This window comes from Nipponia nippon, unplaced genomic scaffold (genome assembly GCF_047370975.1).
Source record: "Nipponia nippon isolate SJK-2023a ecotype South Korea unplaced genomic scaffold, ASM4737097v1 scaffold_6, whole genome shotgun sequence".
NCBI classification, from domain to species: domain Eukaryota; kingdom Metazoa; phylum Chordata; class Aves; order Pelecaniformes; family Threskiornithidae; genus Nipponia; species Nipponia nippon.
In genome coordinates, this window is record NW_028262380.1 from 6,986,410 (window position 1) to 7,001,463 (window position 15,054).

Sequence of the window (15,054 nt, forward strand, 5' to 3'; positions counted from 1 at the left end):
GCGCCCGGCCCCGCCTGCCCCCCGCCGCCAGGACCGCGTGGTGCTTCCCGTGGCGCAGCAGCTTGGGCTGCGGAGAGGGACGAGGTGTCGGCCGGGGGAGGCTCGCTCGTTCACCATGAGGCCGCTGAAAGTGGTGCCGTGGCGGCGGCTGGTTGGGGTCTCCTTCGGGATGTACACGGCCGAGGAGATCAGGTGAGGATCCGCGGCAGGCGGGGGGTTGTCCTCTTCCCTTGCCTCGTGGGTGCTGTTGAGGACTACAACTCCCGGCGTGCCCTGCGCCAGAACGCCGGCAGGCCTCGGCGGGCTGCGGGCGCGCTGCCTGCTGGGACATGTAGTCCTGCTGCGCCGTGGCCCTCACCAGCCACTGGGATGGCGGCGACTGAGTACTCCCCGGCTGCTGGGGGGCTGCTGGACTCTCTGTGGGGCTCTCAGACCCGGGGCCGCTGGAGGCCTTGGAGGAGTGGGGAAGGGCTGTGGGGCCGGGGAGAGGCGGCGGGGGATTCCTTGTGTAGGACTGAGGCGGGCGGGGGGAGAGGGTCTGTGAGGAGGCAGGGAGGCGGCCCCGCTCCTCTGAGGAGAGCCCCTCGCTGGCAATGGAGACGGGGGCAGATGGCCATTTCCATGTGCTGCCAGGAGCCTCTTTACACAGGCTGCAGCATAAACTCTCCTTGGGAGAGGGAAGGCTGCTCCCTTCTTGGAGGGCTTCCCCTGAGGGGGGGTGCTGGCTTCCCCCCACCCCCTGCACCTCAGCGCCTGGCCTGTCAGAGCCTGGAGAAGCCCTGTGCTGGTAAGGTTGGGTTTGCTCCTTGGTGGGCACGCTCCTGGAGACCCAGCCAGGGATCTGATCCCGAGTGTCCAGCACGGAGGAGACCTTGCTGGTTTCAGTGACAGGAAAATGTTCAGATATTTTAGCACCAGCGTAAGTACTGTAGAGCTGAGATCTTTGTTGCAGAGGGTTTTTTTGCAGCTTTTTCCAGCAAGTCGTCTCTCCTGGAGTTCTAGAGAGCTGTCAGCATTTCTTTAGTGTTGGTGTGATGTTAGCATTGTGTATAGTCAAGGATGTAAGGCTGTTGCTATCTAGGTGTTTTCATTTTTTTTACCTCCCCTGCTGCTTGAGGGGACATGCAGACAAAATTACCCGACTTCTTAATATAATGGCTGAAGATGTAAAAGAAATATTTACTGTGATATGAATTGTTGTACTCAGACAACAAAGTTAATGATGCAGAAATGCCTGCTGCATGCACAAAGTACCCTCAAAAACATGTTTTCATCAATAAAAAAAATATAGATACTAAACATCAGTGCTAGTTGTATCATTCAAGTGCACATCATGTGGCTGTTTGCTGCCCCTGATTTTTGTTCTTTTTTTTTCAACTTCAGGAAACTGAGTGTAAAACCCATAACAAATCCTCAGTATTTGGATAATATGGGGAATCCAGCCATTAATGGACTGTACGACTTGGCTTTGGGACCTCCAGACTCCAGAGAAGTGTGTGCAACTTGCATGCAGAACTTCAGCAACTGCCCTGGTCATTTTGGCCATATAGAACTGCCTCTGACTGTCTACAACCCTCTGTTTTTTGATGTATGTATGCTTAATTATTGTCTTGCTGGTGAAATGGGTGATGGTGCTGAAGCTGTCGTACAGTTTGTAGTCCCTGAAAATGGTAAAGGTGCTGAGATCTGTTTTCTAAGTTTAAGTGTAATAACAGCAAATGTAGTAGAAAAAGTTTGTTGTGTGATGACAGTTCAATACAAATAGACTAGTGAGACTTTTGTAAAATACACGCTTCGTTGTCAATATTGAGTAAAATAATAGTTACAAACAAGAGAGGGGGAATGTTGATCACTAAACTATATGACCAACTGCAGGGTCTCATGCCTTAGTTAAATGGATGGCACGGTAAAAATCGTTAGTTGTTTCCTTTAAACTACTATTACAAACTTAGATGAACAGCTACCTGCTTTTATCCTAGGATCACCAACTGCTTCCTGGACATTCAGGGCTCGTTTGAGCTCCGAATAGCTGTGTTTGTACATTCTGCTGAGTAGGTCCTCTTATTCCAGAATAATTTATTCCAGCAAACTGGATCAATGTGGTTAAGATCCAACAACCCAGTCAGCAATACGCTGAGTGACATAACGAGTATGCCAGGTAAATGGAAGAATATAGTGGTGTAAGTTTGGCAGCAGCAGGGAGTTGAAAAATGCTAAGGTATATAGAAATCCATCAATTTTCATAATTAAAAAAAAAAAGACTGTCAAGAAGATTTCTTGCATCTGGAAGTCAGACATGTGCTTCTCGTATCTTTCCAACCGTTGTGTGTACATGATATGTGGGATACCTAATGTAGAGCAGAGATTTCACTTGGTGTGCATCTTTCAGGGAAGGTGTTACAAGCTTGTTTCGCAAGGCACTCGTGATGGTCAAACTGCACATTTCTCCTAAGTGCTTCATGTGGGTGTTTTTAAAAAGGGTCATCTTTTAAATATAAAAGGATTCCTGGTAGTAAGGATAGGATTTGCCTTATTATGGTCTTCTGAAAGTTAGATGCGTAATCTGATTAGTACTTTTTAGCTCTTTCTGGAATCTGAGGAGCGGGGCTATTTGCAGAGGAAGATTATCTAGCCTATAACAGGAGCCTGAGCTGGGATGAATTGCACTCCTGAGGTGCTAGTCTCATTTACAGTAGCTGGCTCCTGCGTAGGCTACTCATTGAGACTAAAAACCTCACTTCCAGATGACTGAAGTTAGATGAGGTCCATCCCACTTCTAGTCTTGTCCCGGCTTTGAAGTAAAATACTTCTATTTGACCAAGGAACAAAACCAGGGAGCAGTAATTCCTGGCCGTCAGGCCACTGGTGCTGCATGCAGCTAGAGTGAGTTGTGTGCAGAGCTACGCCGAATCATAAAAACCGCTGATATTTGCCTGAAGCTTGAGGAGAATGTGGTTGCATGAAGAATCTTGAGGGACATTGATAGTACTTGTGACCAGAACATTTCATTTTACTGGTGTGGAGTTTTGGGTACCACGTTGTCCTTTATGGGACAAGCTGTTAGAAGCTGTAATCACAGTGCTGTGTAAGAGCAGCCTTGGTCCCAGAGTTGCTGTAGATATGACAGGCTTTTCCTCTTGACCCCTGTATCTGTTATGTAGATAGTTTGTCTACAGATCATCCTTTCCATATGAGTTTGTGTGGTTGAAAGAATTTTTTTTCAGTCCAATTCTTTATGATTAAATTTAACAATTAGTCTAATTTCTCCGTTATGGTAGCTCTTTCTTTAAAGTTTAAACAAATCTATCTACTGCCTTAACGTGCAAGCCAGTAAATCTACCAGGATAACTTTTTTTCCCCTTTTCTTTCCAGAAATTATACCTTCTAATTCGAGGTTCTTGTTTAAATTGCCACATGCTGACATGTACTCGAGCTGTGGTTCACTTACTGCTAAGTCAGCTGAAGGTTCTGGAGAAAGGGTTGCTTCATGCCGTCCATGATCTTGAAGTCATTCTGAACAGGGCAAGTACTGTGTATTTCTCCGTTCCTTTTTGAGTTGATACTCCTGTAACTATAGAGCTATCTCAATTTCTTTTATTCTGTTTCTCTTAGTTTTTAGAGCAATGTGCAGATGCAACAGGTTCAGAAATTGAAGAAGAGTTAAACCGCCACGTTCAGGAAATATTACAAAGTCATCAAATAAGAGATCAGTGTTCAAATGTGAGTAAAATCAGTGCTTCTCCTAAGATCTCGGGTTTCGTCCTCAGTAATGTGCAGAAGAAAGTCTGTCTTTGGCTGTGTAGACTCTAGATTTTGTCCTGGAGTTGTGAAATGTGTTATGTTTAGAAGGCTTGCTGGGTGAAATATCTGAAATTAAGCTTCAGAAGATTTTATTTCCTGTTAGTATAACTATTATGTTTCTGGAAAATACACTTCGTGTAGGGAAAGATTTTGATGGTGTAAATATCATATAAAAATAATCTGATACTGCTGTCAGTACGTTATCTACAGATGTTGATACTTCTCTGTATGGTGCTCCAGCTGTTTTGAGCTGCGGAACGTTTTTTGAGAACTCATGCATCCAGCAAATTTGCAGAATTACTTACAGTGAAATTTTTAGAAAGAGTTATGTAATTGAATTCTCATTTCCATTTAAATACAGTTTAATGTACATTGTTAAAGGAAAATATGAGCGAAGAAGATATTTAAATGTCTAACATCTTAGAGCAGATTTGTTTATAAGCCAAGTTTAATTCCTTAATCACTTGTTTCAAAACTAACCTTGAGCACTTTGTAAATCGTACACTCATGAGCAGTCAAAAGAAGTGATTTTTGTCAGTCTTCTTAAATCATCATTAGAGAAAAGCTTTAGAATTCAGTACTGACTTGCAAAATAAAGACTATTTATGAAATAAATGTGAGAAGGAGGGTGGGGAGCGTTGGGGGGTGTATGTTGCCAGCAAACATGGGAGGATGATGGAAGAACACTAGAGATCAAGTTATGAGTGAAATCAATACAAGGATGTGTGTGCATTGACACTAGTAATGTTCGTGTTGATGGTTAACATTAATTATGTAGTGTTTAAAAATTCTTCATATAAAATGTTTTAAATTATTTTTAAGGGTTTTTTTTCTTTATCAGGTAAAAAATGTATGCGAGTGTAGAAATAAACTGATAGCACAGTTCTGGAAAGCACACATGAGTTCAAAGAAATGCCCAAACTGCAAGTAAGTTTAACTACACAAGGAAGTAAATAGCTGGTGTAAAGTTAAATACTGTGAGCATTTGTATTAACTTTTATCTGCCTTTCCTGGTTTTCTTTTTTTCCCTTTAAGATCTAGGAGATCACTAGTGCGAAAAGAACATAACAGCAAGCTGACAGTAACCTATCCTTCTGCAGTGTACCATAAGCCAGGAGAGGAAGGCATTCTGGATGAGCCAGCAGGTGAAGTATTTGTCTTCTGCTCAAATATGTCGGCACTTGTTTTCCTGTATTTTAGATGAACAGACTCCTAGCAGTGAATATGCGCTTGTGAGTCATGTATAAAAATTTAAATAAAACAGTAAGCTCAGCAGTGAGGGAGTATCCAGTTCCATTAAACTTCTTTATTTGCAAGCCTCCTATGCTTTTTGCAGCTGCAAGTGTCTGTGTGTGTCAGGAAAAGAAGCACAAAAGCATAATCTATGTCAACTCTAATGTGGTTTTGGGACACTGCATTTTTGCTGGGTAGATGACTTTCTGTTAGATATTTTAAAAAGAGAGAGACTAGATAAAAAACGAACTAGGAGGAAGATGACCAATCTTACTTTAGAAAGAAAATCAGATAATCCTAACTCTTAAGGAAGAATTTCTTCTTAAAGAGGATAAGACAGAAAAGAAAGATGATGCTTTTCAGGCTTAATTACCCTAGTGTTTGAATCACTTTAAACTTACTTTTTTCTTCTTGTATCCTTGATTCTTTACACAACCAGGTAGAATTGAAGCAGATTTGTGTGTGAGTTATTTAACCCTTAGAAAAGATTTACATAGTGAGCTTATTCTGTTTGCTAGTCAGTGATTTAAATACTAGATTAAATCTCTGGAGTTGTGGCTGAGGAAGCACAATGTCAGGGATGGGTTTTAAAGCAAAAAGGTCAGATCTCTGCTTTAACATCCTATCCATAACACGTTCAACGAAGGCAGGAAAGTTTGCGTATCCCAGTGGTACTGCTTTTGAGTGACAACTGTGATTTCATTCCATTAAATTGTAGGGTACTACTTTGGGCTTTTTATTTGAGCCTCTTTAGGACTGTCCAAAGTTTGGGGGTGTGTTTTTTTCATACTAGTGATGAAAATAGTTGTTCTGGAGGGTCAGGTGAGTTGCCAGAATTGCAATACTTTGCCTCACCACAGAAGGCTTCAAAACCAGGCATATTCTCGCAGTGTCTGTTAACATTCACAGCTGAAGTAGAGATAAGAAATATCTTCCTCCTGTCAGTGTTCAAAAACCAAGGCTGTAACACCTCTTGGTTACTTTCATTACAGTAAAGTCTTGTATCTTCTGAAATGGGATGGGCTATACAGTTACGTACATTTTGCATAGCCAGAGTCACGGTTGCTCATTGTATTGAATCTTGGAGGGAGTGCTTTTAACCTTGGCATTGATGCCTTCATGTTTAAGGGATAGAAGGGTTTTCTATGTGAAGGAATGGGGAATTGAAGTTTCAGTGTGGAAAAATGTGAATTTCTGGACCTTAGTAAAAAGAACAGTAGGAAACTTTAGCTGAGGTCATGGGAGAATCATTTTTCCTCAAGCCGTGTACTCTGGCTTCCCTGGGACACGGGGGGCTGGCCTGCAAGAGAAGTGGAAATTGAGACCTAAAACCTCTGGCTTTTTTAAAAAAAAAAGGTCTTTCAGAACCACATGTTTTCCTTCCTTGCCAGAATACAGCTAGCTCAGACTCACTTATCATATGGATGAATTGCTGATTGTTGCTATTGTCTCATCCACTTGGGTATTTCGTGGGAACCTTGATCTCACTGGTGATACTTGAATCCCACTTCTGTGTTCACCAGCTGCAGGTTGACTCTTGATTTGCGTTTTGGTCAGTGGATGAGATAATTTGAAGAAGGGGTCCAGCTCACTATTAATCAAATAAAGCATACACTTTAGATGTTAAAGTTGAGTTTTGTTTCAGTTACTTACATTGATACCCATTAGTCACAGAAATGGCTTATTTTTTCCATACTGGGAAGGCTCTTACTTTAGTTAATTTCATATCCCCAAAGCAGACATGTTAATGATATTTAATGTAGCTGTCAGCCAGAATATTTTGTATGTATTTCCATTCCTTCTCTGAGGTGGAAGCACTTATCATTGTAAGAAAAAAAACTTTCAAAGTAACCTCTTGTGTTTTGTTTTGTTTGTTTTTTTAGATATTTTATTTTATTACTTTAATTTTTATTTTTTACTTTTCAGCTATTGATGAAAGCCAGTTAGGGAAGAGAGGATACTTGACACCGATGACTGCCAAGGAATACATCCTGGCTCTGTGGAAGAATGAAGGTAATGGTTGTTGAGAGCAATGTTACTTTGTTTTCTGTACCATTTAGCAGACAAAGTCTGCACTTGTTCCCATATGAAGTCCTTGTCAAGTCTTTGCCTTTTGCTTTAGGGGCTCCTGGCTGCAAGATAGATTCTGTGACAGGAGGACTGGTAGCTAGTGAATGCAGAGAGCTGGATTCAGTGATAGTGATAGTTTGATTAGCTATTTTCAAATTGTGGCTCCCCACAAATCACGATTGTTACTTACAGAGAATTTAATGTTCCTATGGTGCTGCACCTAATATTCCCCACAGTTACCTTGGTTAAAGACTGAGAATATATTTAGCAGTCTCTTCTTTTGAGTTCCCTGTACTCTGAATCTGTGCAGTTGCCAGGAAAAACCAAAGCAGTTTCATGTATCAGTCTCAGCTAGTAGCTGGAAGCTGTTTCTTCCTGCTGTTTTGCTTTTTTCTTTTGTTACGCTCTGTATTTCTGTTCAGAGTTGTTTCTAAAAAATCATGACCAAAAAGAACAGTGCCAAATCTTTCTAAAGTATGCCTAAATGGTTTTATTTTTATTAAACAATCTCGCTAGTATTTAACTTAGCAGATGCTTTTGGCTTGATTGACCAAATACATCTGGGGGTTTGGATTCCCAAACAATAGCAGTGATAATGAGTTTATCTTTTTAGGTTTCTTTTTGCGTTATCTCTTCGCTGGGATGGATCCCCATGAGAGTTCAGGATTCAGTCCAGACATGTTTTTTTTAGATCTACTTGTGGTTCCACCTTCAAGGTAAAATTTCCCCAAAAACCTTTTGTAGAAATCACAGGGTTTTGCAGGAGTCAGAGGTGCAAACACCTATAGTGCAGCTGCTGGTCTGCTAAAGTGTCAGTGGAGCATTAAAAAAAAAATAATAAAAATCAGAGCAGTAACTGATCAGTTTTATTATAACTTCAAATGAGGTTGTTAAAGGACTGAAATAATAATTACGAAAAATGTATTTTAATATTTTAAATTATTACAAAATACTATAACTGTATAGTGCTGGTAGCATTTCTTGTTAAGGAATCATTCCTCTTTCATGACTGTCGCAGTATAATATATGAATTTTTAAATGCTCACTGTTAGTTTATAGGGATTATTCTTCATGCGTTGAAGACTTAACTTAGAATGTTTGAGGTTTGTCATGCTACTCTTCAGTGGCTTTAATCTTCTAAAGTAATTTTGATCTGCTGTAGGTATCGTCCCGTAAATCGTGTTGGAGACCGACTGTTTACAAATGGTCAGACGGTGAACTTGCAGGCTGTCATGAAAGATGCCAAAATGATACGGAAGCTCTTGGTTTTCATGGCAAAAGAACAATGTCAGCCAATAAAAATTACAGAAGAAATCCAAACAGTAAGCGTTGTCGGTTATCTTATTCTTTGCTTTTTGAATATGTGGGTTGAGTTCAGATAGGCTCCTGTTTAAACAGTTCCAATAACCGTTTTTGCCTGGGCTGTTGGAGTGTGTGCCGTTGGAGATGTTCTCCATAGTTTGGTTTTGTTTTTTGGTTTTTTGCTCGTGCCTCTTTCCACTCACCCGCCTGGTGCAAAAGGAAAAACATTTTATGCAGACTGCTTTAGTTATGGTTTTTGTATTAGATTACTGTATGCGAGACATGATGGGCTCCTGTTATTGGAGAATGAAATATGTACAGCACAAACAGTTCACAATAAAACTTCTCCAGCATCTCGTCGAATGCAAAATGGTGGAGGAAAAAAGCCACTTTATCTTCTAAGCCTAGTAGAGCCAATTGTGATCGTGGGGTTTTTTTGGCCATTGATGTCTAAATAGAAGCAAAAAATTCACAAATAACATTAGTTAGTAACAATGCTTGTTTACTACTGACCTGTTCACGTGGTCATATAGTAGTAAATAAGAATGAATGTCACCATGCTTCTTTTCATATTTGTTCATGAATTGTGTTATTGAGGGTTCTTTGATACTGGACTTAGTTTCAGCTAAACTTGATTTAAATTGTAAAACATTTTGAAAACATTTTTAGTTACTCAGAATTTAGCCACTAGGTGGAGATATGTTCTTAAAACGTTTGATGTGACAGAAGGTTAATGCGTTTCGGATGTGACTGGTATACCAACTTTTAGACTGTGAAAACAAAGTAATGCAGATGATAAAAGCTCTTTGATTTACATTATTTTTATCTAAGAATAGGACTTTCTGGTAGCACAGTGATTTGTAGCACAGACTGACTAACCAGTAACATTTAATTTGGAATGAGGGCTGTCACTTACCAGGAGACGACAGATTGATTAGCCGTCATCTGTTAAAATCCCACTGGGATATGTAGCTGTGATGTTTGGAAATCATAGAATCATTTAGGTTGGAAAAGACCTTTAAGATCATCAAGTCCAACCGTAAACCTACCACTGCCAAGTCCACCACATAGAGTCATAGAATCATGTAGCTCTCCCATCCAAGCCAGTTTCTAAAGCTTGACAGCAGACCTGTCTGAGGCACTTGGTTGTAATAATTTGAAAGTTATCTTTACATTGTTAATATAGGGGATTTTTTTTTTTTTTAATTTGGTGTCTTTGATGAGGTGCAAAAGCGGCCAGTGTTTCATTTGCTGCTTAATGCTATAGTTTCAGCGTAGTAAACAGAAGGTATTTTTTATTAAATCCAGGTTTCTAATTTCTGTTTCTGTAGGAGACGGGAGAAGATAATGAACCTCTGGACCATTCTGTCCTGACAATGATTCCAGGACAGACCATCGCAGATAAGCTGTACAATGCTTGGATTCGTCTGCAGAGCCATGTCAACATTGTATTTGATAGTGACATGGACAAACTAATGACAGAAAAATACCCTGGTATTCGTCAGGTGGGTAGCAGGCAGAATCTTAAAGACTCTGGACTTTCTGTGTCACAGGCAGTTAAAATAAGATAAGTTGATGTAATAAGAAAAAAGTGAAATATTTGTGGTTAGTATGTAGGCATTTTCATGATACTCATCACTGTAATATCTGGAGGATCTGTCTGATGTTGCATGCTTTCACGTTTTAATCATTAACTTCTGTTTTCAAAGCTATTAGAGAAAAAAGAAGGATTGTTCCGCAAGCACATGATGGGAAAGCGTGTGGATTTTGCTGCTCGATCAGTCATTTGCCCCGATATGTACATTGGTACCAATGAGATTGGCATTCCTATGGTAAGAAGAAATAAAACAGTGGTTCTTTTTGGTGCAGCTGGGGGCTGAACTAGAGATTTTCTGACTCCCCTGGACTCTTTCCTGCCCAGTGTGTCATAGCTGTATGTTACCACTGTGTGTTAATAAAGAAGGAGCATTGAAGAGCAGGAAATTCTTACCGTTATACTGAACACCACATCTGGGAAAGAGGATTAAAAAAAAGGAAAAGCTGTACTTGCTTCCTGGGATTATGAATTAATGCAAACTTTCTAAGTAGGTCCTGTTTCTCCTGTGGTCTTTGTACAGTGTATCTTGTAACAGCTATGCCAGCCTTTAAGAAAAGGCCATAATAACGTCACCAACTTCATTCATCCTTAATGATTTTTAACCACACAGAGATGACACCAAACCTGAATTCGGGCTTTTCATTGTATCGTCTTTTCTGCTTGCCTATCTGCAAATAGTGGACCTGGTGATAATGGGCTTTTTCTCTGTATTTGTTGGTTTGTTTGCAGAATCTAAAATCATGCTTTTTTTTTTTTTTTAATTGCTAATTGAGTTTTCCTTTTCTACTGCAGTAGAAAATCGTAAAAAGGGCATTTCTATTCTTATGGTAGAGGATTTTAAAACAGAAATGTATTTATTCGGCATGACAGTAGAATGAGGAGGAGATGCATCGAAGAGCTTGAAGTAATTTATGTTTACATTGTATGAGTTAACATTTGACCCTGTTTTCTCAGTGACTTAGTACTGTTTTAAGCCAAAGTTGAACAACTAGTTATTTCTCTCCTCTTTTCCCTCCTGTCTAGGTATTTGCTACCAAACTGACTTACCCTCAGCCAGTCACTCCCTGGAACGTCAAAGAGCTGAGGCAGGCTGTCATAAATGGCCCAAAGGTTCACCCTGGGGCCTCCATGGTCATCAACGAAGATGGATCTCGTACAGTGTTGAGTGCAAGCAGCCTGACCCAGAGGGAAGCCATAGCTAAGCAGCTCCTCACTCCTTCTTCAGGCGCGCCCCAGTCAGGACTGAAGATTGTGAGTACGACAAAGGGCTTGTCGGAGCCTTCCTACACCTGTGATGGTTTGGTTTTTGTTTGTTGTTTTTTGTTTTTGTTTTTGTTTTTAATAATACTACTGTCCTTGCTAGCAATTCCAATGAGCCTGCTCACAAAGACTCCCAGGGCAGGCTTATCTTATCTTTTAGTAGGCAGCTGAGAAAAAGTTGGGGCAGTGGGGTGGGAAGAAAAGCTTGATACTTTTTCAAATTCTAAAAAACCATTTGTCCATCCTGAATTTTACTCTTCCCTTAATATGCAGCGTGTGGCATTCATCTTGCCAAGATGCGGAGTAGTCTTTCTTTTGCAGCTGACTAGTCTTGGGAATTCTTAAAAATATGGAAGATAAAATATTGCTTTCATTTTATGCTTTTGTGTCCCCCTGTCTCCCCATCCTTCTCAGCAAATTCTATCTTTTTTCCTCTCCTTTTGAAATATTAAATAGATTCTGTATTTGGAGCGGTTTTTTGGTGATAGTTCTGAAGGCTGAAATTTGGTATACTGGCAGCGTAGGTACAACACAAGCAGTTGATGTGACATGTCTTCCAGGAGTGGGGTGCCCGTGAGTACGTACGAAGTAGAGTCCTCCAATCTGTGTCAGCCGTGCTGGTAGTGGCACTGACCAGGGGAGGAGTGGTCTGTGTTTTAGCGCTGACTGCTGGAACCTGGGATCCATCTTCCCATCGCCATCTTGTTTTACAGATGACCAAACAAGAAACAACCACACTGATATCCATCTGTACAGACATTAACACTTGTGAAATGCTTGGTGCTTATATCGGTTATATTGTTTCTTCGGAGCTGCTGGAGGGTTTGAGTTCTCTGTGCTACAGCTTAATCAACCTTTGAAACTTCTTAATAGCTGTATCTCCCTCCCTTGCAAGAGTTGAGAACTTATTATTTAGCTGCTAGGGCAAAAGTTTGGGTGATGAATAGTCTTTTCACAATGTCTGTTATGCATGCCCCTGTCTCTAATAGAGGCGTGGTAGAGATTTAATATTTAAGATTGAGTATTTCCGTAATGTCAGTTCTCTCAGAACCTCTCACAGAGGTAGGCATAGCAGTATTTAGACTGTACAGCTTATCATACTCCTGTTGATAATCACTTAACGGGATATATGGGTGTTACTGACAGGGGAATTAAAATGAGACTGTTTTGAGAAACTCTGTTCTAGATTAAGAATATATTGTGTTGTACTCAAACCTGAAATGATAACTCAGAGATCCCTGGCCTCTGCTTCAGCTACTGGGTCATATTATTATCTTATTTGAGGATGTCCAGTGCCAGGTGTATGGTGATAGGTATTATCTGTTCAGCCCAGTGGGCTTTGGATATAGTTTGTTTTCGCATTTACAAATGGGATAATTGTCTGTCTTTTTCAGTCTTTGACCCTTCTATTGCAGAGGCAGAAAAGAGATTGCTAGAGCGTGGCTTGCATATGCTGTTAACTTGGGTTGATCAGTGGGAGTTAATGGAGGATATTCAGCCTTAGAGTGTGGTTTGGTGGAGAGCAGAGGGCGTTCAGGGGGAAGTAGTTTTGATTCTCTTACAAAAAGTTTTGCGCGGAACGTTAATGCTAGGAAGGAAATGTTTTGCATCTGTGTATATTTTAAGATGCAGTCTTTACAAAGGCATGCATGGAAATGCCTTATAGGCAGCAATGAAAATTCTCTTGCAGGTATGTCGACATATTAAAAATGGAGATGTCCTTTTACTGAACCGCCAGCCCACTCTTCATAGACCCTCCATCCAAGCTCACCGGGCCCGAATCCTGCCTGGAGAAAAAGTGCTGAGGCTTCACTATGCCAACTGCAAGGCTTACAATGCTGATTTTGATGGTGATGAAATGAACGCCCATTTTCCACAGAGCGAGCTGGGTAGAGCAGAAGCCTACACCTTAGCCTTTACTGATGAACAGTACCTGGTTCCAAAGGTAAGTAAAACTGTCAGATAAATTTATTCCTATGTGAGAACACTGCTTTTTTGGTTGTTTGTTTTGTTTTGTCTAATGATAAATGAGATAAAATAAAAAAAAAAAAATCAATTTTTTAAATCTATTCCTGGATTCTGTTCCATCTCCACTTGTGGTTCTCTTTGTCTAAAGAAGGCCCAGCACATCCAAACAATCTCATTCCTTTTAATGTCAATGTCCAGAAGAGATTTAGTAGAGTTGTGCTGCGATGATGAGTTCCTTACAAATTACTTTAGTGCTTTTATCCAGCTGGAATAATTTTGGGAGCTGCTAGCACATGACTTATTATCCCCCCCCAACCCTTTTTCTTGTTATCTCTTTAGGATGGGAAGCCACTTCCTGGCTTGATCCAGGATCACATGATTTCTGGAGTCAGCATGACAATCCGGGGCTGCTTTTTCACTAGAGAGCAATATATGGAGCTTGTCTACCGAGGACTAACAGACAAAAAAGGAAGAATTAAAATCTTTCCTCCTGCCATTATGAAACCACAGCGATTATGGACAGGAAAGCAGGTAGTTTATAATTTATTGAGTTAAAGAATGCTGGTGGTTCCAAAGTAAGCAGAATGCTAATGTTAAAACCAGCGCTGCTGAGGGTTGCTGGAAAGCCAGATCCCATCATCTAATCAACACCACGTAGATCTTGGTGTGTGTGTATTGGAGCTATGAGAGCCGTCTTTCATTTAAAATGACAGTGTTAGAAACAGTACTTTGACTTGCTGCTCTGAACAGTGTTGCAGGTAGAAGTATAATGCTGCATTTTGCAGGCATGAGAGCAGAGAAGGCATTTGTTGATCATAGTAAACTAGGTTATGCCAGTCAGTGCTTTTAAATCTCTGAACTTAAAGGTTGTAGGTGAATACTCTGGTATTTGACTTTTTGGTTGAGGTCATCGTTAGGTTGATGTAATATCTGGGAAGCCCAAGTGAATGCTCCATTTTCTACTATTTAAGAGAGTTTAACATTCAATCCAAGTATTTTGTCTCATAGCAGAGTAGGGGAAATTCCCTGTCAGTTTTTCCTGTAAAACCCAACAGACAATTTTTTTTTTTTTAAATATATATATATATATATATATATAAAAATATATGTACATATCTATTTATTGGAAAAATCTTTGGTGCCGTATATTTCTGAATAATTGTGTGTCTCAGCTCATTGATCTTTTGAAGGCTAGAGTAGAAAGAGGATATTCCTGTCTTGTAAACTTTAGATTTCTGAGGTTTTAAAGCTTTGCTGTCAGTGGAAAAAATATGTATAGGATGTTGCTTTTCTCCTCCATGACAAATTCTTTACGTTGAGAAGGGAATACAGGGAATAAATAGTTCCTGCCACTCTTCCTGCTTCTTTATAGGTTGTTTCTACATTGTTAATAAACATTGTTCCAGAAAACCATGTCCCACTGAATTTGACTGGGAAAGCTAAGATTGGTGGAAGAGCCTGGGTGAAGGGACCTGCAAACAGATGTCTAAATCTTGATTCAATGTGTGAATCTCAGGTATGCTGGGGCAGCAACTCTGGAGGTTGGGCTGGGCTGCATCGTAATAAAATTGTGTATACAGTAGAGGAATGGGAAGGGAAGCAGGTGGATGGCAAAGCTAAAAACAGATACTCAGCAACAGTTACCGCCAGAAGGTGGTGATCAGAAGATAGGCCTGGGGTCAGAAAGAACCCTGCTCTGATCCTCACTGATACAGATTCCATCTGTTTTGTTAGACCATGTGTCTTCATGGTTTGATTTTATAGGTGGAAAAATACAGATGGTGTTAGGAGTTTTATTTCCACTTTGAATTCTGGAAGTACAG

The 15,054-nt window shown here is 40.4% G+C and overlaps 1 protein-coding gene across 2 annotated transcripts in view; it reads left to right on the forward strand.

The window, feature by feature from the left end:
• The first annotated feature begins 9 nt into the window (after positions 1 to 9).
• Positions 10 to 15,054, forward strand: part of POLR1A (RNA polymerase I subunit A) — a 39,465-nt gene continuing 24,420 nt past the window's right edge. Inside the window, exons 1-15 of one of the 2 annotated variants that reach the window (XM_087737157.1) lie at positions 10 to 192; positions 1,384 to 1,588; positions 3,373 to 3,522; positions 3,613 to 3,720; positions 4,643 to 4,728; positions 4,837 to 4,946; positions 6,961 to 7,047; positions 7,718 to 7,820; positions 8,267 to 8,426; positions 9,738 to 9,911; positions 10,116 to 10,238; positions 11,027 to 11,254; positions 12,954 to 13,208; positions 13,571 to 13,762; positions 14,604 to 14,747. In XM_087737157.1, coding sequence (XP_087593283.1) covers positions 116 to 192; positions 1,384 to 1,588; positions 3,373 to 3,522; positions 3,613 to 3,720; positions 4,643 to 4,728; positions 4,837 to 4,946; positions 6,961 to 7,047; positions 7,718 to 7,820; positions 8,267 to 8,426; positions 9,738 to 9,911; positions 10,116 to 10,238; positions 11,027 to 11,254; positions 12,954 to 13,208; positions 13,571 to 13,762; positions 14,604 to 14,747 — 2,202 coding nt within the window. In that variant the 5' untranslated portion in view covers positions 10 to 115. Of the gene's footprint in view, positions 193 to 561; positions 920 to 1,383; positions 1,589 to 3,372; positions 3,523 to 3,612; positions 3,721 to 4,642; positions 4,729 to 4,836; positions 4,947 to 6,960; positions 7,048 to 7,717; positions 7,821 to 8,266; positions 8,427 to 9,737; positions 9,912 to 10,115; positions 10,239 to 11,026; positions 11,255 to 12,953; positions 13,209 to 13,570; positions 13,763 to 14,603; positions 14,748 to 15,054 lie in introns of those variants that run through there. The other variant, XM_087737158.1, reaches the window with a different exon arrangement.